General features: G+C 40.4%; 1 protein-coding gene across 4 annotated transcripts in view; it reads right to left on the bottom strand.

Annotated features, from left to right (window-relative positions):
- The window catches only part of RBM27 (RNA binding motif protein 27), an 85,372-nt gene extending 63,086 nt beyond the window's left edge, over positions 1-22,286 (bottom strand). For 2 of the 4 annotated variants that reach the window (XM_019028374.3, XM_019028376.3), the window contains exons 1-3: positions 22,017-22,276; positions 6,749-6,867; positions 2,312-2,436 (exon numbers count right to left, since the gene is read on the bottom strand). In XM_019028374.3, coding sequence (XP_018883919.1) covers positions 2,312-2,436; positions 6,749-6,867; positions 22,017-22,075 — 303 coding nt within the window. In that variant the 5' untranslated portion in view covers positions 22,076-22,276. Of the gene's footprint in view, positions 1-2,311; positions 2,437-6,748; positions 6,868-22,016 lie in introns of all 4 variants that reach the window. The other 2 variants (XM_004042756.4, XM_019028375.3) reach the window with 2 other exon arrangements.
- Between the last annotated feature and the right edge of the window lie 125 nt (positions 22,287-22,411).

Here is a 22,411-nt window from a genome sequence, read left to right as displayed (position 1 = left end):
AGCACTTTAGGAGGCCGAGGTGGGTGGATCACGAGGTCAGGAGTTCAAGACCAGCCTGGCCAATATGGTGAAACCCCATCTCTATTAAAAATACAAAAATTAGCCAGGCATGGTGGCACATGCCTGTAATCCCAGCTACTTAGGAAGCTGAGGCAGGAGAATTGCTTGAACCCAGGAGATGGAAGTTGCAGTGAGCTGAGATGGCACCACTGCACTCCAACCTGGGCGATGGAGCGGACTCCGTCTCAAAAAAAAAAAAAAAAAACAAAAAAAACAGAAAGGTAAAAAACAGAAAGGTTTCCTCCTATTTCCAGTACTTTAAGACACATTCAACAAGCCTCTCCAATTTTGAGAGAACTTGATGAGATAATTACAGGGCATGATATAAAAAGAAAAAACAGACAGCAGTCTCAGTTGATCTTCATAAATATAGCCACATTTTTTCTTTTAATGTTGGATCAGGTCAATCAGCCTAGCATTTAAAAATGAATCGGAAATGATAACTAAATGATACCTAATCCTTAGAATCAATCCTGAAAATGGAGAGGAAAAGAACATGCTATAAAAAAGAAACACTTGGGACTCGGTGCAGTGGCTCATGCCTGTACTCCCAGCACTTCAGGAGGCCAAGTCAGGAGGATCGCTTAAGCTCAGGAGTTCGAGACCAGCCTGGGCAACATAGTGAAACCCTGTCTCTTTAACAACAACAAAAAACTTTTTAAAAAGGAAATAAAAAAAGGACATTGCTTGATCAATTGATAAAACTGAATACAGATAATACATTAAAGTACTATATGGATGTTAAATTTACTGAACTTGATCACAGTATCATAGTTACCTAAGAGAATATTCCTTATTTGTAGGAAATACACACTGAAGTACTTTACTTAGGGGTGAAAAGACATGAAGTATGTGACTCACTACTCAAATGACTGAGAAAAAAATCATGGATATTTAAAGAGAGCAGATGGGGCAAATTTTCAGTAAGTATATCTAGACCACCTATAACTCCAGAGCTTTGGGAGGCAGAGGTGGGAGTTCGAGACCAACCTGGGCAACATAAGGAGACTCCAACTCCATCGAAAAAAAAAGTTTATCTAGATAGATGTCATATGGGTGTTTTGGGTATTATTCTCGTAATTTTTTTTTTCTTTCTGAGGCAAAGTTTTGCTCTTATTGCCCAGGCTGGAGTGCAACAGTATGATCTCGGCTCACTGCAACCTCCACTGCCCGGGTTCAAGCGATTCTCCTGCCTCAGCCTCCCAAGTAACTGGGATTACAGACGCCTGCCACTACGCCCGACTAATATTTTGTATTTTTAGTAGAGGCAGGGTTTCCCATGTTGGCCAGGCTGATCTCAAACTTCTGACCTCAGGTGATCCGCCCACCTAGGCCTCCCAAAGTACTGGGATTACAGGCAGGAGCCACCATGCCCAGCCTCTTGTAATTTTTATTTGTTTAAAATTATTTCTAAATTAAAAATTCATTTTACCTTCAGAATAAATGTAATAAAAATAAATACTGGGAAATATTTCTGCATGACAACCAACATTTATGTGCCAGGCACTGGACTAGAAACTATATATATATACACACACATACATACATAATCTCACTTAATCCTCAATAAGTACTACTCTGATCCTCATTTTACTAATATCAAAGTGAGACAGAGAAGTTAACTTGTAGAGCTGTTATTTTAACTCATGCAACCTGATTACAGAATCCACATTCTTCTATACTATATTGTCTGTATATAAAAGGAAGTACAAAGAACTCTGTAAAATTTCCTTCTTGGCTCAAACAATTAGGTTACCATCTATAACCATGTTTTCATACTTCAATATTATAAAAACATTTTTAAAATCCTCTTTCCAATGTTGACAGTGATGTTCACAATTACGTTAACTATTTTTTAAAACTCTATATAATCAAAAAGTGCAACTGGTTTCTCCATATACATGAAAATGTGTTACCTAATGATTTCTCTTGAGGATTTGTTAACAGTTCACTTTCAGTCAATCTCTCTATATTTAACCAAGTTTTCTTTTTCTAAAAGTCACTAGATAAGATTTCTCTGACTTCCTCAATATTTCTGAAATATTTCTTGGATCTCTAAACAAGCTATCTGAAACTTTTCAACTCTTCAGTCCAAGCAACTATGAAATCCTGATGAAGAATCTGTACCATGCCTAAAATCCGGAAACTTGAATCAATACACAATTACTTTTAAAAGGCTCAACTTCCAACTAAGGATACTGGTGACAGGATTTAAGAAGCCCCCAAAAGCAGGAGAAAAAATTTGCATTACCTCTTCTTTAATTTCTTCTTTTTCTTGGACTAGTGGTTTTGGCTCAGGTTTTACTGGTTCCAAAAGTGGAAGGTAGTTCTTAGTATAGAGACTTTCGAATAGTTTGTCCACAAAACCTGAAGTTTCTAAGGAGAAGAAATAACATTTACATATTGCGCAAACAAAAAACAAAAATTTGACAACACATTGTCAGCAAAGCTCAGGAAAACAGGACATCTTGTACACTGCCAGTAGGACTAAAAATGAGTCCTACCTTATGGAAGAGAATCCCACTTTCAGGTTTTTAAATCCTTCTGACCTACTTGCAAAATGATATATATGTAAGATTATTTGTTGGAGGATGTAATAGCAAAAGATTGGAAACAACTCAAATTTCCATGAATAAGAGACTAGTTAAATAAACTATGGGACATCTATACAACAGAGTACACAGCGGCTATAAAAAGAAAGAATACTGATAATATCTGATCTCAAAGATATAACAGTATATATTTATATGTGTTTCTATCTATCTGCATAAAGAAACTGAAAAAAATAAAAACTGACAAAATTGTGTACTGTAGGTGGGAACGCGGTGGATGTAAAACAGGTAAGAGACTTTCATGGTATACCTTTATATTGTTGGATTAAAGGCACTGCCAACTCAAAAAACTTAACCGAAAATTTTTTTAATCAGTTAAATATTTATTGCTATGAAAATGATATGAAACTAACTTTTTGTGTTTTACTTAAAGGGTGCTCTGTTTGAAACTTCCTCAGACAACTGAATGGGAGAACCAGATGAATTTACTAAAAGTATTAACGTCAAATATTTATACTGCTTTTTTTTGTTTGTTTGTTTTTGAGACAGAATCTTGCTCTGTTGCCCAGGCTGGAGTGCAGTGGTGCGATCTCAGCTCACAGCAATCTCCGCCTCCTGGGTTCAAGTGATTCTCCTGCCTCGGCCTCCTGAGTAGGTGGGATTACAGGCATGTGCCACCACGCCCAGCTAATTTTTGTATTTTTAGTAGAGACGGGGTTTCACCATGTTGGCCAACCTGGTCTTGAACACCTGACCTCAGGTGATCTGCCTGCCTCGGCCTCCCAAAGTGCTGGGATTACAGGCATGAGCCACCACATCCAGCCTATGTCTTATTAAAACCAAATCTAAATAACTGATTGGTCCTACCCTAAGGAACAGCTAAAGAGCATATTAAAAGCACAACACAAACTCTGCTTACATTGCAATGATTACATCTTTTACATAAAAGCTATTTCTAAAATGTTATCTTTTCTACAGAAAAGCATCTTCTTATAAATTTCTTTACACTACTAATTTGTGTAGTAAGCATTTTTCCATGATTATAAAACTGTTAGCTCTCATTAACTATTACATATAAACTTAAGACAATAATCAGACCCTTCAAAAGCCTCTATAATCAGAATACTTTCACTTATAATTATTATTTAAAACAATTTATAACATGTTATTTTCTTTTGTAATCTGAAAGACACATAGCTCAATTTTTAAAAAGCAAAGATAAACATCTACTATTAAACAATATTCTCTGGGAAACCAAAGAGTTTGGGAAAAATTAAAAATAAATAAAAATAAAAACAATATTCAAGGTACACTATTAAATTTTTAAAATATGTTATTATAAAAGAGTATGTTCACTTAATACTATTTTAAGATGCAATATAAACACAGACATAAGTCTACAGTTGCACTGTCCAATATAGTAGCCACTAGCCATATGTAGCTCTTTAAATTTGAGTTTAAATTAATTAAAATTAAATTTAAAAATCAATTTCTGGCCAGGAACAGTGGCTCACGCCTGTAATCCCAGCACTTTGGGAGGCCGAGGCGGGTGGATCACTTGAGGCCAGCAGTTTGAGACCAGCCTGGCCAACATGGTGAAACCCTGTCTACTACAAATACAAAAATTAGCCAGGTGTGGTGGTACATGCCTATAATTCCAGCCAGTCGAGAGGCTGAGGCAGGAGAATTGCTTGAGCCCAGGAGGTAGAGGTTGCAGTGAGCTGAGATTGCACCATTGTACTCCAGCCTGGGCAACAAGAGCGAAACTCTGTCTCAAAAAAAAAAAAAAATCAATTTCTCTGGCCTATTTACCAGATATCAAGTGCTCAAAAGCCACATGTGGCTAATGGCTACTGAAATGGAAAGTACAGATATAGACCATATGCATAAAGTTGTACTGGACAGTGCTAGTCTAGAAAGACACACACAAGCTGATAACAGTGATTTTATCTCTGGTGGCAAATTTATGGTTACTTATTTTCTTATCCTTTTAAAAATGTAGTGTATAGTTCCTTCTCATATATATTACCTATGTAATTTTTTTTTTTAATTACTAAAATCCTTTCTAACTTTTTTTTTTTTTTTGAGATGGAGTCTTGCTCTGTCGTCCAGGCCTCCCGAGTAGCTGGGACTACAGGCGCCCACCACCATGCCCGGCTAATTTTTTTGTGTTTTTTTAGTAAAGACGGGGTTTTCACCCTGTTAGCCAGGATGGTCTCAATCTCCTGACCTCATGATCCACCTGCCTCGGCCTCCCAAAGTGCTGGGATTACAGGCATGAGCCACCGCGCCTGGCCAATCATTTCTAACTTTTTATAACAAAGAATTCTTGGACGTCTAAACATTCATTTGGCCTTTTACCCCAAATATGTTTTGCTTTCTCTTTTTTCATGGCTCTACATTTCACAAGACTCATCTTTAATGCAAATCAAGTAATGTAAATTAACACATTTAGAAAAGAAAACATCTGTACTGGGGAGGAATTCTTTAAGTAGCTGTTGTACTGGGAAAAAATTCTGTCAGTATTGCTTTGTTTCTACAAAAAGAGCTGTAAAATGTAGAAAAAATATGTAATCCTATGTTTTAGATTGAGAAGCCATACTTACTTTTCTCCTTCTCAGTAAATACTTATTTTAAACGATATCTTCTCATCACCAATAGCTAAATCAACTGATAAATGTGTATCATTCACATTCCTATTCATCCATTCAATTATACATATATATATATATATATATATATTTCTTTTTTTTTTTTTTTTTGAGATGGAGTCTCGCTCAGTCGCCCATGCTGGAATGCAGTGGCGCGATCTTGGCTCACTGCAACCTCTGCCTCCCGGGTTCAAGAAATTCTCCTGCCTCAGCCTCCCGAGTAGCTGGGACTACAGGCACACGCCACCACGCCCAGCTAATTTTGTATTTTTAGTAGAGATGGGGTTTCACCATGTTGGCCAGGATGGTCTCGATCTCTTGACCTCATGATCCACCCACTTCGGCCTCCCAAAGTGCTGGGATTACAGGCGTAAGCCACCGCGCCTGGCCCATTTAACAATATTTACTGAACATCTTCCATGTACCAAGTACTGTAGGTTCCAAGTCTCCACTCTCAACCAAACAAAAGGCAAACAAAGGGTAGAGAGACAGATAAACAGGCAAATAAACCTATGACAGGTGGTGACAAGTGCCACGAAAACAACAAAACAGGAGTCAGGCACAGGGGCTCATGCCTTGTAATCCCAGCACTTTGGGATGCCAAGGTGGGGCAGTTGCTTGAGGCAAGAAGTTCAAGGATCAGCCTGGGCAACAAAGTGAGACCCCAACACTACAAAAATAAAAATACATAGATATAAAAATAAATAAATAAAAAATAAAAATAAAACAAAACAGGGTTGGAGGGAGGAGAGTGGATGGAGGCCTGGAGTATACTACACTGTATGTAGAGCACTCAGGGGAAACTGCTTTCAGAAGATGACATTTGAAGAGACCAGAAAGAAGCGAGAGAAGAATCCATGTTTCAGGCAAGGGTAAAACGAGTTCAAAGGGCCTGAGTTGGAAACATGTTTGCCATAATTCAAAAAACAGGTGGTCAACGTGGCTAGACTGGAACAAGTGAGGGGGAATGATAGGAGATAAGGTCAGAGAGGCAACAGGGGAAACCTTAGGAAGCTCTGTAGACCATGGAAACGGATTTGGTAAGAAGATGAAAAGTTAAAGGCACAAAGAGAAGAGGATCATACACATCTCTTCTTGGATATTAAGAATCTGCCCCATCCAAGGGGGGAAAAAAACTGATGAGCTCATCATCTTAATGAACACCAAGAATAAGCATCTTCATTATCCTTAAACTGTTACCCCTCAATCATCGAGTAGGCTCTGTCAAAAGCTGCAAAAGACCTAACCATCTACAAAGCATTAGAGCTGCCATTGCCTCAATAGAGGAAAGCAGCAAAGAAGGAAAGGGAAAAAACCAGTTCTAACAAAACATGATAAATAATTAAGTATGAATGGGTATATTCAAGTATTCAAAGGACTCTGACTACTTTCTTTCCTATCAAGCTTATATCTCCAAGACTTTTCAGGAAGTTTTAAACTTAAAATCTTTACTTCAATACTCGATTGAAGGCCCATAATAATTACCTTTTTGTAAAAAGACATCAAGTTGATCAGCACAAAAGGCTTTTAATTCTTTCTCAGGTTTGTCCTTCTTGACCAGTGCTACAACATAGTTGGCTAAGGCTGAAGGATCAGCATCACATCTAGTTAGACAAAGAGAAAACAAAAATTTTAAAAAACACTTTTTATCAAACAGTAGTGTTATTAATGAAGTCACCCTTATTTTGGAAAACGAGAAATCAAAACTCTATTCTAAAAAGTGACCACAAACACAGGCAACTTTTATAATAAACATATACATACTGCGAGATTTTCCTTTTGCATTTATTTCTACAAAATGACTAGTATGTCTTCTATTTTTGAGGTTCTAAATATATCAAGGATCTTGGGCGAGCTCTACATTTACTTGTTCTCTCAATGATAACAGGCAAAGAGTGGCAACTGACCCCTAAGTTGCTGTTTGGCTCCCAGCTATAGAAGCACTGTCAATAACACCTTCAGGAACTATCTGTTCCAGGTGATTAATGAGCAAAAGGAAGGGAAGTGATGGAAAAACTTTCTCCTCTCCTCAAGACACCTCTCCCTAGGCACCAGTATCTAAAAATGGCTATCAGCCCTTTTGCTAATCTCAGCGAGTATCTTAAAGATCTTTTTAAAAAATAAGAACATGAAAAGAATGGCATTTAAATATTATTGGCAAATGCTTTAGCAGCTGTAAGAAAGAAAGAAAAGATCTAGGAGTTAGAAACAGAAAGGAAAAGAGAAGTGGTGAAAGGACAGCAGAGATAACCTTTATCTACTTCTCATTTTTTCTAGTAAGTAATCCAACATTGACACTCAAAATCATCTCCTATTCCAGGACAGCTCATAATCCTTGGGTTGTCAACTCCTGATGTATAGTAATCTGTCAGACTCGAGGTTTTATGTACATCACATGAAACTTTTAGTTTTCTTGTTGTAAACATATATATATACACACACATATATAAAATATTCTAGGCTTCCTGATGAATACATAAATAACACATATCCTTCACAGTCAGGTTATGAAGGTAAAATGAAAACATTCAGGCTGGGGGCAATGGCTCATGCCTGTAATCCCAACATCCTGAGAGGCTGAGGCAGGAAGATCATTTGAGCCCAGGAGTTCAAGACCAGCCTGGGCAAAATGGCAAAACTCTGTCGCTATAGAAAATACAAAAATTAGCCAGGTGTGGTGGTGCACGTCTGTAATCCCAGCTACTCGGGAGGATGAGGTGGGAGGATGCTTGAGGCTGGGAGGCAGAAATTGCAGTCAGCCGATCACACCACTGCACTCCAGCCTGGGTGACAGAGTGAGACCCTGTCTCAAAGAAACAAAAAACAAACAAACAAACAAACAAAAAATTCAGAATAACAGTAAGTAAAACCATTATGCAAGCAAAGTGATTATATAACCTATAAAACACTATTCAAATCTAACTAATCTTGTTCTATAATCCTTGGGCCTTCACTACCAGCCAGAAAGTTAAAAGGTTTCAGCTCACTTGGGAGGCTGAGGCAAAAGGACACCTTGAGCCCAGGAATTGGAGGTTGCAGCAAGCCATGATCATGCCACTGCACTCCAGCCTAGGCAACAGAGTGAGACCTTGTCTCCAAAAAAAAAAAAAAAAAAAAAACACGCTTCAGCTCAAGAGTATCAATCACATTTCCAATAACTTTATGAGATTAGTAAACAAAATAAAAACCAAGCACCAGTACCTTTACTTCCTTCTAGTTTTTATGTTTAAAGTTCGTAATTCAGTAACACAACTTTTTTTGTTGTCAATATTAACACTGTCATGGGAAAGGCTGGTTCTTTAAACATCCATTCACCTGGCCAGGCACGGTGGCTCACATCTGTAATCTTAGCACTTTGGGAGGCCAGGGCGGGGGGATCACCTGAGGTCGGGAGTTCAAGACCAGCCTGGACAACATGACGAAACCCCGTCTCTACTAAAAATACAAAAATTAGCCAGGCAAGGTGGCTGGCGCCTGTAGTCCCAGCTACTCGGGAGGCTGAGGCAGGAGAATCGCTTGAACCCGGGAGGCAGAGGTTGCAGTGAGCTGAGATTGCACCACTGCACTCCAGCCTGGGCAACAGAGTGAGACTCCATCTCTAAATAAATAGACAGACAGATAGACAGACAGTCACTCAAGGCTGGGCCTGGTGGCTCATGCCTGTAATCCCAACACTTTGGGAGGCCAAGGCTGGCTGCTTAAGCCTAGGAGTTCAAGAGCAGCTTGGGCAATATAGTGAGATCCGGTCTCTACAAATAATATAAAAATTAGCCAGGCATGGTGGCACACACCTGTACTCCCAGCTACTAAGGAAGCTGAGACAGGAGCATTGCCTGAGCCTAGGAGGTCAAGGCTGCAGTGAGCCATGACCACACCACTACCCTCCAGCCTGGGATACACAGTGAGATCCTGTCTCAAAAAATAAAAAAAAAAAGAAAGTAAAGATTTTTCTTAAGTAAAAAATGTTACATTTTGGAGAATTATGAACAGATAACCTTAGTAAGGCCAACTGTTAAATTCTAAAGTTGATAAATATATGGTAAACTTGAATTTGCTAAGAGAGTAGATCTTCAGTGTTCTCACCACACAAAAAAAGACAGCTATATGAGATGATTATGTTAACTAGCTTTTGATATATACGCACATTTCAGCATGTGCATATATATCAAAACATCACACCTTAAATACATACAATTATTAATAAAATTTTAAATTAAAAACCAAAATAGTGAATATGTAGCCTTTCTATCTTCAAAAAATATTATGGTTGGGTGTGGTGGCTCACACCTGTGGGAGGCAAAAGTGTGGGGATCGCTTGAGTCCAGAAGTTTTAGACCATGGCAAAAACCTGCTTCTACAAAAAATTAACCAGGTGTGGTGGCATGCACCTGTGGTCCCAGCTACCCAGGAGGCTGAGGTGGGAGAATCACATGAGCCCAAGAGGTGGAGTTTGCAGTGAGCCGAGATTGTGCCACTGCACTCCAGCAGGGGCAACAGAGCAAGACTGTCTCAATAAAATAAAATAAAAATTACACATGCCAGCTGGGCACGGTGGCTCACGCCTGCAATCCCAGCACTTTGGGAGGCCGAGGCAGGAGGATCACGAGGTCAGGAGTTCAAGACCAGCCTGACCCAAATGGTGAAATCCCGTCTCTACTAAAAATACAAAAATTAGCCAGGCGTGGTGGTGTGCACCTGTAATCCCAGCTACTCGGGAGACTGAGGCAGGAGAATCACTTGAACCCAGGAGACAGAGGTTGCAGTGAGCCAAGATCACAGCACTGCACTCCAGCCTGGGTGACAGAGCGAGACAGTCTCAAAAAAAAATTAACACACGCCATGCTTACCCTGGCTATTCTATAAACACCTTAAAAAACAGATGTGTAGGCCAACTTAATTTCACCCCTGAGAATAATAAGAAATTTTTGATCAGTGTAGTTGTAGTCTACATTCATATGGAGGAGAGAAGGGGAAAAAATTACATTTCCACCTTTACTTAAAAAGTTTAGTTCTTGGATAAGGGTAGTCTAACACAGAAGAGAAGGACTTAGAAAAATAAATAAGAATGGAAGAAAATGGCAATGTTATTTTCTCTGATGTTATAGGAACCTTCAAGGAGTCTAATGATCTGATAGATTTAGTGCTGGGTATGGATAATAAAGTTTCTATATGTTAGGAATGGGCAAAACATTCAGATATTGGATAACTGAAATGGGTTTAAGAAACCCAGATATCGGCTGGGTGCAGTGGCTCACGCCTGTAATCCCAGCATTTTGGGAGGCTGAGGCAGGAGGATCACCTGAGGTCAGCAGATCAAGATCAGCCTGGCCAACATGGTGAAACCCCATGTCTACTAAAAATACAGAAATTAGCCAGGTGTTGTGGCATGCACCTGTAACCCCAGCTACTTGGGAGGCTGAGGCAGGAGAATTGCTTGAGCCTGGGAGGCAGAGGTTGCAGCAAGCCGAGATCATGCCAGTGCACTCCAGCCTGGGCGATAGAGCGCGACTCAGTCTCAAAAAAAAAGAAAAGAAACCCAGATATCTTTTACATATATTTAGCATATAGACTCTAAAAACCATATGCCAAGTTAGGCTGCTTCTGAAGAAACACATTTTGATATGACAGTGCTAAAAATCAAGATGAATATACAGGAAAGTAAAAGAGTAGAAAAGGTTAGACTCCAGGAGAAGAGAATGATGACAGATTCTAAACATTTGTTTAATGTGAGGGAACAAATGATTGTTAATAACTGACAGAAATCTGCACCAAATACAACAGCATGTTTACAGCCAAAGGAATAGGACCATTTACATTTAACAGCTCCTAACATGTATCCATAAAGTACGCTCTGAAGAAAATTATAAGTCTAAAATAATAAGTCACACTAATTGAATGGTGAAACTTAAATACATTGGGGAGTTTTGTGCTGTAATTTTCTAGACCTTTACAATTATTCTTACTTATTCTTTCACCCATTGACCCCTCACTATATAATCTCTAAAAAACAGCCATGATACTGTAGCTACAGTATCAATGCTAACTACTCAACAAGACTTCCAGAAGTATGTCACAAAAATCTGAGTACAACTAAGACTCTTGAGAATATAAGACAAGTGCAGCATCACTTCCCTCTCCTGAAAAATCATCACTTCTTTCTTCTCATACTCAGGAAGAGTACTTAAAATCTTTTAGCCACTTTATTTGGAACTAAAGCTTATGGGAATCCATTACTGCTTGACTATAAAAACAAGCATATTTGGGGATGAAAGAGATTGTAAAATTTGGGATCCATGACTATGCAAAATATACATGTCTCTAGACAAAAAGGGACTTCTATTATAACATGGAGATTAGAAAAGGTAATAATATCCATCTTAAATTACCATTCTACTATAGATTTGTAAATTTGTAAAGATAAATTAAGAGATCGATTTAAGATCAGGCAGACAGCACATCTGTGGAACTAAAACTCAGCTGCAATTCCACACAAGTAAAATCTGTTTCACAACCATGTCTTTTTCTAATGTATATCTGCAGGAAAAATTAATGTATCTTAAGTATCAACCAACAGTTACCTTTTAAAGAATCAACAAAAGAAATTTCCTAAAGCTTAATGTAACTTACAAATAGGACTCCTTAAAATTCACACCTTGCACAATAACGTTTTAAGAACATGCTTCAATTATGTTTTAAGTTATTTAAAAAATAAAAGTCAACAAATTTTTATCGGAGTAAGCTAATAGAAACATTGCCCTAAAAATACCTCATCTGTAAAAATCTCAAATTTATCTTTTTCCCCTTTTAATGAAATCTCTATTGCACTTATATTACACAACTGCTGAGCCAGTACATAAGCTTCATAGAAAATTTCAGACATGCAATCATAAGATCAAAGAGTAAGGTCCTACACCTTTGGCCCCAAGCCAAAAAACACTACTGAAAAACCATTACCATTTACTTGCTTTAGGAAAAAAGCCAAGACTACTTAGACCTTTCCCACTTGCAGAAAAATTTACATGTTTCTGAATATGGATCTAATTTTAAGTTCCATCTTAATGTGCTCTTTCTTTCAGAGGTGAAACAACTAATACATGTGCTTCTGAGCCACAGGTTATAAAAAAAAAAAAATCTCCTGATCTCAATGTGTATCAACAGCCATTAAAATATCCACACTCTTGGCTGGGCGTGGTGGCTCACGTCTGTAATCCCAACACTTTGGGAGGCCAAGGGTGGATCACCTGAGGTCAGGAGTTTGAGACCAGCCTGACCAACATGGAGAAACCCCATCTCTACTAAAAATACAAAATTAGCTGGGCATGGTGGTGCATGCCTGTTATCCCAGCTACTCGGGAGGCTGAGGCAGGAGAATCGCTTGAACCCGGGAGGCGGTGGTTGCGGTGAGCCAAGATCACGCCATTGCACTCCAGCCTGGGCAACAAGAGCAAAACTCCATATCAAAAACGACAACAACAAAAAAAATCCATATTCTCTGACCAGTAGTTACACTTATGATAAACTAGACGAAGGAAATAAAGGCATATATAGAAAATACTACTAGTACCTAAAGCTATACACACACAAAATATATTAAATAAAAACAGCATTAATTTTTAACAAAAAAATAGTGCCAAGGTAACCATTCTCTTATTGTTGGATGTTTGTGAAATATTAGGCATCCAAAGTGATGGTTATTAGCTGGGCACGGTAGTGGGTGCTTGTAATCCCAGCTATTCAGGAGGCTGAGGCAGGAGAATCGCTTGAATCCATCCAGGAGACGGAGGTTGCAGTGAACTGAGATCACGCCACTACACTCCAGCCTGGGCAATAAAGCAAGACTCCATTTCAAAAAATATATATGTAATATAATATAATACAATATAATATAATAAACAAATGTTTTTTTAAAAATTATGGTTATGGCCAGGCACAGTGGCTCATGCCTGTAATCCCAGCACTTCAGGAGGCTGAGGTGGGAGGATTGCTTCAGCTCAGGAGTTCAAGACCAGTCTGGGCAACATAGTGAGACCTCCATCTCTAAAAAAATAAAATAAAATAATTAGCCTGGTGTGGTGGCATGTACCTATAGTCCCAGCTACTCAGGAGGCTGAAGTGGGAGGATTGTCTGATCCTGGAAGGTTGAGGCTACAGTGAGCTATGACCATGCCACTGCACTCCAGCCTGGGTGACAGAGCAAAACCCTGTCTTAATAAAAAACAAGGGCCAGGCGGGGTGGCTCACGCCTGTAATCCCAGCACTTTGGGAGGCCGAGGCGGGTGGATCACGAGGTCAAGAGTTCAACACCAGCCTGGCCAACATGGTGAAAGCCCATCTCTACTAAGAATACAAAAATTAGCCAGGAGTGGTGGCGCGTGCCTGTAATCCCAGTTACTTGGGAGGCTGACACAGGAGAATCACTTGAACCCGGGAGGTGGAGGCTGCAGTGAGTCGAGATCGCGCCATTGCACTCCAGCCTGGGTGACAGAACAAGACTCCATCTCGGGGGTGGGGGGAACAATAACAACCAAAAAAACCAAAGTGATGGTTATAAAAGCAATATATAAATGTGAAAAATGCTTCTGATGTAATGTCAAAGAAATCAGAATTTTACGAGTCTGACTGTAGCTATATAAAAATAAATACACATAAGAGAAACAGAAAATAAATACTAATAATTTTCTTTTCTCTACTTTCTATACTGTCATAATGCAATAATACGTTTATTTTTATTTTAAAAGAATGGAAGTGAATTTTAAAAAAAGTCTGACTCTGAGATCTGTGTTCAGATTATCCCTTTGGTAAGACCATACTGGGCCAGGCCTGGCGGCTCACACCTGTAATCCCAGGGGCGGATTACCTGAGGTCAGGAGTTCGAGACCAGCCTGACCAACATGGAGCAACCCTGTCTCTACCAAAAATACAAAATTAGCCAGGTGTGGTGGCACATGCCCGTAATCCCAGCTACTCAGGAGGCTGAGGCAGGATAATAGCTTGAACCCGGGAGGCAGAGGTTGTGGTGAGCCAAGATCATGCCATTGCACTCCAGCCTGGGCAACAACAGCGAAACTCCTCTCAAAGTAAAAAAAAAAAAAAAAAAAAAAAATAGATAAGACCATACTGGACAAAGTAAGTAAAAATGGAGTTGACTTTCACATTTGTTAATATTTATTAAAGATACACATATATTGGTACTTCTACTTCTTTTCAAATGAAAACTTTCTCTTTTAGTCTGTTTGGGCTACTATAACAAAATACCTTAGACTAGGCAATTTAGTATTTATTTATTTTTTGAGACAGGGTCTCATTCTGTTGCCCAGGCTGGAGTACATTGGCTTGATCATAGCTCACTGCAGCCTCAACCTCCCAGGCTCAAGTGATCCTCCCACCTCAGCCTCCCAAGTAGGTAGGACGACAGGTGTGAACCACCATGCCTGACTAAGGCTATTTTTTTAATTTTTTTGTAGAGGCAGAGTTTCGCCCCATTGTCCAGGCTGGTCTCAAACTCCTGGACTCAAGTGATCCACCCACCTCAGCCTCCCAAAGTGCTGGGATGACAGGCATGAGCCCACAATGCCCAGCCAACTAGGCAATTTATAAACAGAATTTTTCTTTTTTTTTTTTTGAGACGGAGTCTCGCTCTGCCGCCCAGGCTGGAGTGCGGTGGCGCAATCTCGGCTCACTGCAACCTCCGCCTCCCAGGTTCACGTCATTCTCCTGCCTCAGCCACCTGAGTAGCTGGGACTACAGGCACCCGCCACCACGCCCGGCTAATTTTTTATATTTTTAGTAGAAACGGGGTTTCACCGTGTTAGCCAGGATGGTCTCGATCTCCCAACCTCGTGATCTGCCCGCCTCAGCCTCCCAAAGTGCTAGGATTACAGGCGTGAGCCACCGTGCCCGGCTATAAACAGAAATGTATTGCTCACAGTTCTGCAGGCTGGGAAGTTCAAGATTAAAGCATCAGCAAACTTGGAGTCTAGTGAGGGCCCATTCTTCACAGATGGTACCTTCTGTGTCCTCTCATGGTAACAAGCAGGCTCCTTTCACATATTTTTTTTTTTGAGATGTCCAACATGAATTTTGAGGGGACACCAACATTCAGACCATAGTACTTTCATCTTCCCCTTAAGTAATTAGGGGCTTTCATGAATGAATATGATGTGGAAGAAATAACCCTAGATTTATTTGGGAGGAAAATATATACATACATTCATCAGTTGCAAATACCATTTGGATATTTGGACCATAGCTCCTAGTATAGTAGCCACTAGCTAAATACATGCACAAAATTAGACTACTAAAAAATTCTTACTTTTCTAATTGTCAATTACCTGTATATACATATGAGAATGTTCATTCATTTAAACATATACTGAGTGTTTACTAAGTGCCAAGCATATTGCTTGGTAATGGAATTACTTTAAACAAAACAGACCTTGCCCTGCACTCCCATGGCCAAGAGGTGGATACGAAAACAAATAATTACAGTACAAAATAATAAATTGTATAAAAAGAGATTAATAAGGAAGTAAGTAGCAACATTGTAAGAGGATAAGAGAAGACAGTGGCAAGAAACATAGGGCTAAAAAAGCAACTTCTGGCTTTAGCCTATAGTTATTGGGCCAGGAAGGATGAAGTCAGACATCTTTAAAACGCAGACCAAAGGACATAAGAACAAATATGTTCTTAAGTTAGTAGACTAAAACTTGCCAAGAAGTCTTCTGGCCAAAGTTCTTTTCTATGAAATAGTGAATGGTATCCTTAAGTCCCACAGCACTTCAGAGACACACTAATTCTCTGAAGCAACTAAGTACACTTCGAAAATTACCAGTACTTCCCAAACTTAAGAATATACCTCCAAAATACTTATTTAACCCTGGTAGTTTATTTACCAGGTGGTCAGCTCTAAAAATTGCTAGATAATTATTTTTCCTCCCATTTGGGCAACTGCAGAGATTACTATCCAGAGTTCAATTTGATAAGGACTGCCAACATACAGCAACATGTAAACTCTAGAGTTCAACCAAAGCATATGCATCATGATCACTGAACCCACAAATATGAACCAATAAAATAAACTTAGTCTATTAAGCTTATTGCTGCCTTTTCTATCACTCTCCAAGCTGACAACATATTAAATCTCCTAGGGCACTTTAAAAGACACTGATATGGCCAGAACTCACAAAAACTGCACATCAAGTCTATGACTTTGACTAGCAATTCCTGTTCCTACCTATAGGACCTGCAATGAGACTCTAGTCTGTCTTATAATAGACTGATCATTATTTTTTAAGTGGCAATGGTGTTTAACATTAATAAGCAAAATACTTTTGCAGAAAGTTTCATGTATTTTCATATTCCAAAAACCATAAAATGTTGTTTACATTTATAGAATGATTCAGAGGTACACAAACCACTTAAAATCTACATCATTAATACTCATAACAGACTTGGTGACGTAGGTAAAAGGCAAATAAAATTTAGTTCTGTTTAATAGAAAAAGGTTAGACAATTTATCCTAAGTCACAGAGTGAATTATAGATAGATACGGAACTAGAAATTAAATGCCGATTCACACAACAATGTCTATTAAAGTAAGACAGACAAATTGTCCAGAGTTTACAAATCCCACCATGCTTTTTAAAACATACACCAAGAGAAAGTTTTACACTAAGCCAAACAAGCAGCAGCGAATAATACATATTTATACATTTTATATAATATAAATAAAACATTCCCCATTAAATACAACATGTTTTGATAGAAATGCAGGTTACTGAAAAATGCTTGCCTGATCTTTTTTTAAACTTGCAGAAATTTCTTTCGTGATGCACTTATCTCCTGAATTTAGCAGAACCTTACTTTAAAGGGGTTCACATTCTTACAATGAGCAGTTATTTCTGACAGAAAGAAACCATGACATCTCTAAATTGTGCATAATCCCTACAGTCTCTATAACTAGGATATCCAGGATATTTTGAAACTGAGGAAAGATGAAGTCCCCAAACAAGAACTGAGTCTAGTCTATTCATGCAGCTGCAGGGAAAGAGACAAACTTCTCGACTGAGATATTGGTATCCCTCCCTTTTACTGCACTGCCAACAAAAATGGTGGTACTAGTTTATTCCAGCCAGTTAAGGAGTCATTTCTTCCTGTCTCCCTCCTGTCCTTCCTCTAATAAAACTAATAGACATGTTCGCCACCTACAAAGGGAATGGAAGGTAACAGATAAGCTCTAATAGCCCATGACATTCCTAACTTGTCCATAGGGAATAATCAACTGTAAACTAGATTGGTTTAGAAATACCTCCTGTTGGCCGGGTGCAGTGGCTCACGCCTATAATCCCAGCACTTTGGGAGGCCGAGGCAGGTGGATCACTAGGTCAGGGGTTTGAGACCAGCCTGACCAACATGGTGAAACCCCATCTCTACTAAAAATACAAAAATTAGCTGGGCGTAGTGGCGGGCACCTGTAATCCCAGCTACTCAGGAGGCTGAGGCAGGAGAATTGCTTGAACCCGGGAGGCGGAAGTTGCAGTGAGCCAAGATCACGCCACTGCACTCCAGCCTGGGTGACAGAGCAAGACTCCGTCTCAAAAAAAAAAACAAAACAAAAACCTGTTAGGCCAGGTGTGGTGGTTCACGCCTGTAATCCCAGCACTTTGGAAGGCGGATCACCCGAGGTCAGGAGTTCAAGACCAGCCTGACCAACACGGTGAAACCCCATCTCTACCAAAAATACAAAAATTAGCCAGGCATGGTGGCACACGCCTGTAATCCCAGCTACTTGGGAGGCTGAGGCAGGAGAATCGCTTGAACCCCGAAGACGGAGGTTGCAGTGAGCCAAGATCGTGCCACTGCACTCCAGCCTGGGCGACAGAGACCCTGTCTCAAAAAAAAAAAGAAAAAAAAAAAAGAAATATCTCCTGTTACATGCATATGTTTCACTAGGGACAAGATGTAACATTTTAAAAATCCCCCAGGAATTTGGAAGCTTTCATAAATTTAATTTACTGTAAACTAAGCTAAATAAGAAAATGTAATAGAAAATCATGTGCACACAGGCTGGGCGCAGTGGCTCATGCCTGTAATCCCAGCACTTTGGAAGGCCAAGCAGGTGGATCACAAGGTCAGGAGTTCAAGACCAGCCTGGCCAACAAAGTGAAACCCCCTCTCTACTAAAAAATACAAAAAATTAGCCAGGCATGGTGGCGGGCGCCTGTAATCCCAGCTACTCGGGAGGCTAAAGCAGGAGAATCACTTGAACCCAGGAGGCGGAGGTTGCAGTGAGTGCCACTGCACTCCAGCCTGGGCGACAGTGAGAGATTCCATCTCAAAAAAGAAAGAAAAAGAAAGAAAATCATGTGCACAGTCAGTTTGATTCCAACCTAGCCGGTGCAACTATACTATCTCAAAGCCTAGCAACTGCTCTGAAATGCTATGTTGTAGCAACATGCCAATCTGCCATGAAAATTTTCTTGAATCTGGAATATGCAAAAAAGTAAATTTACAAACACAACCCACTTTAGCATATCATTTATTACATTTTAGGATATCTAAACAAACAAAAAATAATCTCCCATGATGACATACTAAGAATAAAAATATATGTGGTATCTGCATTTACTTTTTTATTATTAATATCTCCATTCAAAACTGTTACTTAGGTGAGTTAAAAATAAGAATTCTAGCCCAGGCACAAAGGCTTATGCCTGTAATCCCAGCACTTTGGGAGGCCGAGGTGGGTGGATCACCTGAGGTCAAGAACTGGAGACCAACCTGGCCAACACAGTGAAACCCCTGTCTCTACTAAAAATACAAAAAATTAGCCGGGCGTGGTGGCAAGTGCCTGTAATCCCAGCTACTCGTGATGCTGGGGCAGGAGAATCGCTTGAACCCAGGAGGCAGAGGTTTCAGTGACCTGAGATTGCACCGCCACATTCCAGCCTGGACAACAAGAAGGAAACTCCACCTCAATAAATAAATAAACAAACAAATAAATAAAGTATTTTAGCCTTTTTTTTTTACGCTAAATGAGCAACAAAATTAAATAAAAATAAGCATGTGAACTTTAAGTTGAATATATAACTCAAAAGGAGAAACTAAACTCAAGTAATCATTTTGAAAGATAATTTTTACTCATGAAAATTACAGAATGATCATACTTATGAGTCTAAGTAGCTTTAAAAAAAAGAAGGAAAAAAAAAAAGCCTAAGCAAGAAGAATCTCCCACCCAGACTAACCTTCAACATTAAGAGGGAAAAAAAAAAAACCAAAAAACGAAAAGCACTACTCAGAGTAAAATATCTTAGGGAGCTTTAAAAAAAAGAAAAAGCAAGTAACTATAAGGCTAAAAGTTGTTACCTTCTATCCAAGACATAAAATGTATGTTTAATTCTTCTTAAAAGGATATCTACCAACAAAACTAAACTTGTCTGGAAAGTAGGTTGTTTTTTCTAAAGGCATCAGAGCAGCAGAAATACAAAATAAAGAGATGTATTTTTTCTTTTTTAATCTTAAGTAACATGATTCAACACTTTTTTTATTTTTATTTTTTTGAGACAGAGTCTGGCTCTGTTGCCCAGGCTGGAGTGCAGTGGCCTGATCTAGGCTCACTGAAACCTACATCTCCTGGGATTCAAGCGATTCTTCTGCCTCAGCCTCCCGAGTAGTTGGGACTACAGGCACGCCCCACCACAGCCGGTTAATTTTTATATTTTCAGTAGAGACGGGGTTTCACCATATTGGCCAGGCTGGTCTCGAACTCCTGACCTCATGATCCTCCCGCCTAGGCCCCCCAAAGTGTTGGGATTACAGGCGTGAACCACCGTGCCCAGCCACATGAAGAATACTTTAAACATACAGATATTTTTCTTTTTTCAACCTTTTCCCATATATGGTCAATTGCATTACATCCATCTTATTTCCCACCTTCACCACAAACCATTTCCATCTTTGTGCCCAAAACTTTATTGTAGGAGTTAAAAAACCCCTATTCAAGAGACCTATATTCTTCTACAAAACCTTCAAGTGTGTTCAGAAGTCATTTTCACTGAAAGAGATCAACAGGGAAGTAGCTTGACACTGTCCCCCAGAAGTTCCTTTACCATGCCTCCACACCTCCCAAACTACTCCCTATTTTCACCTCCGAAAAACACTCAAATTTTCCACTAATGCAATCTGACCTAATGAATCAAAGCCTGCCCATCTCTTCTACCCCTTTCTTTCAAGCAGAAAGCTCTAACCTTCAATAAGAGAATAATAAAGCAGAAGCAAGGAGGAGGCAAAACATGATTCTTTCCCTTCCAGTAACTAGCCATACCCCATTCCCTCAAATAAACACTCCACAACTCTACCCTTTAAAATGGTTATCAAACATGGCCGGGTCCAGTGGCGCACGCCTGTAATCCCAGCACTTTGGGAGGCCAAGGCGAGCGGATCACCTGAAGTCAGGAGTTCGAGACCAGCCTGGCCAACATGGCGAAACCCCATCTCTACTAAAAATACAAAAAATTAGCTGGGCGTGGTGGCGCTCGCCGGTAGTCCCAGCTACTGCGGAGGCTGAGGCAGGAGAATCGCTTGAACTCGGGAGGCGGAGGTTGCAGTGAGCCGAAATCGAGCCACTGCACTCCAGCCTGGGAGACACAGCGAGACAGTGTTTCAAAAAAAAAGGTTATAAAACAAAATGTTGATACCTCTGTTACCTCTTTCAAGCCTCCCAACAACATTTCTACTAACACCACCCAAAATATTTTTAAAAGACAGGTCTCTCCTTCTTTTCGGTCCCTCATACTACACCCCAATTATCTTCAGGTGTCCTCTCAATCTTACAAAAACATTTACAAAACTGTCCTCTCAATCTCACAAGAATATTTACAAATCTCTTATTCTTTCTACCGCTCCTTTTATTCCTCCAACACCACCTGTATCTAAAAATCCCTATATGCTGTTAGGTATACTCCTCCACCAATTAATGCTGCATACCAGTGTAGCCCTTTCAACCCTCAACTAAACTTACAGAAACCTCTTTTTTCCAACCTCTGTGTATCTAAAAGTCATCAGTTCCCCTAGCACTATCAAGTCCTCAATAATACTTTAAAATCCCTTAATATCCTTGCTATCACACTTATCACCTCCCCAATAATTTCTAAAACCCTTCAATGCCCACACATCCTTTTCATCTACTCCATAGTATTTTTCAAATCCTTCAATATTCTTGATCCCTCAGAACTCACCAATAATCGCTATACAGTTTCAATGTCCCTGCTATCCGCTTCTGCCCTCATATTTCGAAAATGCCCTCGATATTTTGCTTCTAGACCTTTCAGTCCCGGAATAATAATGTTTATCAAACCCTTGATATTCTGCTATTCCCTTCGACATCTCAATATTCACATTTTAAAAATCCCTCAAGAGCCCCGTTACCTCTCTCTCATTTCTCAAACGGCAATGTTTTAAATTCCCTCACGGCCCCTGCTACCCCTTCCAGCACCCCGATATTTGCGTTTGAAAAGCCCTCGCTGTCCTTGCCTGCCCCCCCCAGTCCCCATATTCACGGCGCCTCTCCGTCCCCAGCGCTCCTCTCCCACCCTCACCCCCACCACAATGGTGATAGTACTACAGAGAAGGCGTCGCCGGGACCTCCCGGCCGCGGCCCCTCAGCGCCGCCCCCCACGCCACCTCCCCTCCCCCACGCCCCCGCGAGCCCCCAACGCCCACGTTCGCCGGCCCCGGCCCAGCCCGGCTCACTCACATCGGCTCCAGTAACTTGGCCAGCCAGGACTTGAGGGCATCCACATCCTCTATGAGCATGGTGCAGGGAAGGCGGGCTCGGCCGCCGCTCTTCTTCAGGCCTGCCGTGGGTCTCCACTACGCCGCCTCCTCACGTTCCCTTCACAGCTCCCGGTGCCCCAGCCCACCGGGCATCTTAGGAGACTTCAACCTACTCCCCCGGCCGGGGCCTAACAGGAACTAACCCAAGAGCCCTCACTCAACCTAGCGCGAAGGCTGAGGTGGGCGGGAGACAGTGCCGAGTGGCAGGCCTGAGAACCAGTAAGAGAGAGGGGGCCCTGAGGGCAAGACCAATGAAAAGGCTCGCTCGCCCCGCCGGCAGGCCGTACCCAATCAGGGAGGAGAGGTATAGCAAGG

Source organism: Gorilla gorilla, chromosome 4 (genome assembly GCF_029281585.2).
Source record: "Gorilla gorilla gorilla isolate KB3781 chromosome 4, NHGRI_mGorGor1-v2.1_pri, whole genome shotgun sequence".
Classification (NCBI taxonomy): Eukaryota; Metazoa; Chordata; class Mammalia; order Primates; family Hominidae; genus Gorilla; species Gorilla gorilla.
This window is presented reverse-complemented; position numbering and strand designations above follow the sequence as displayed.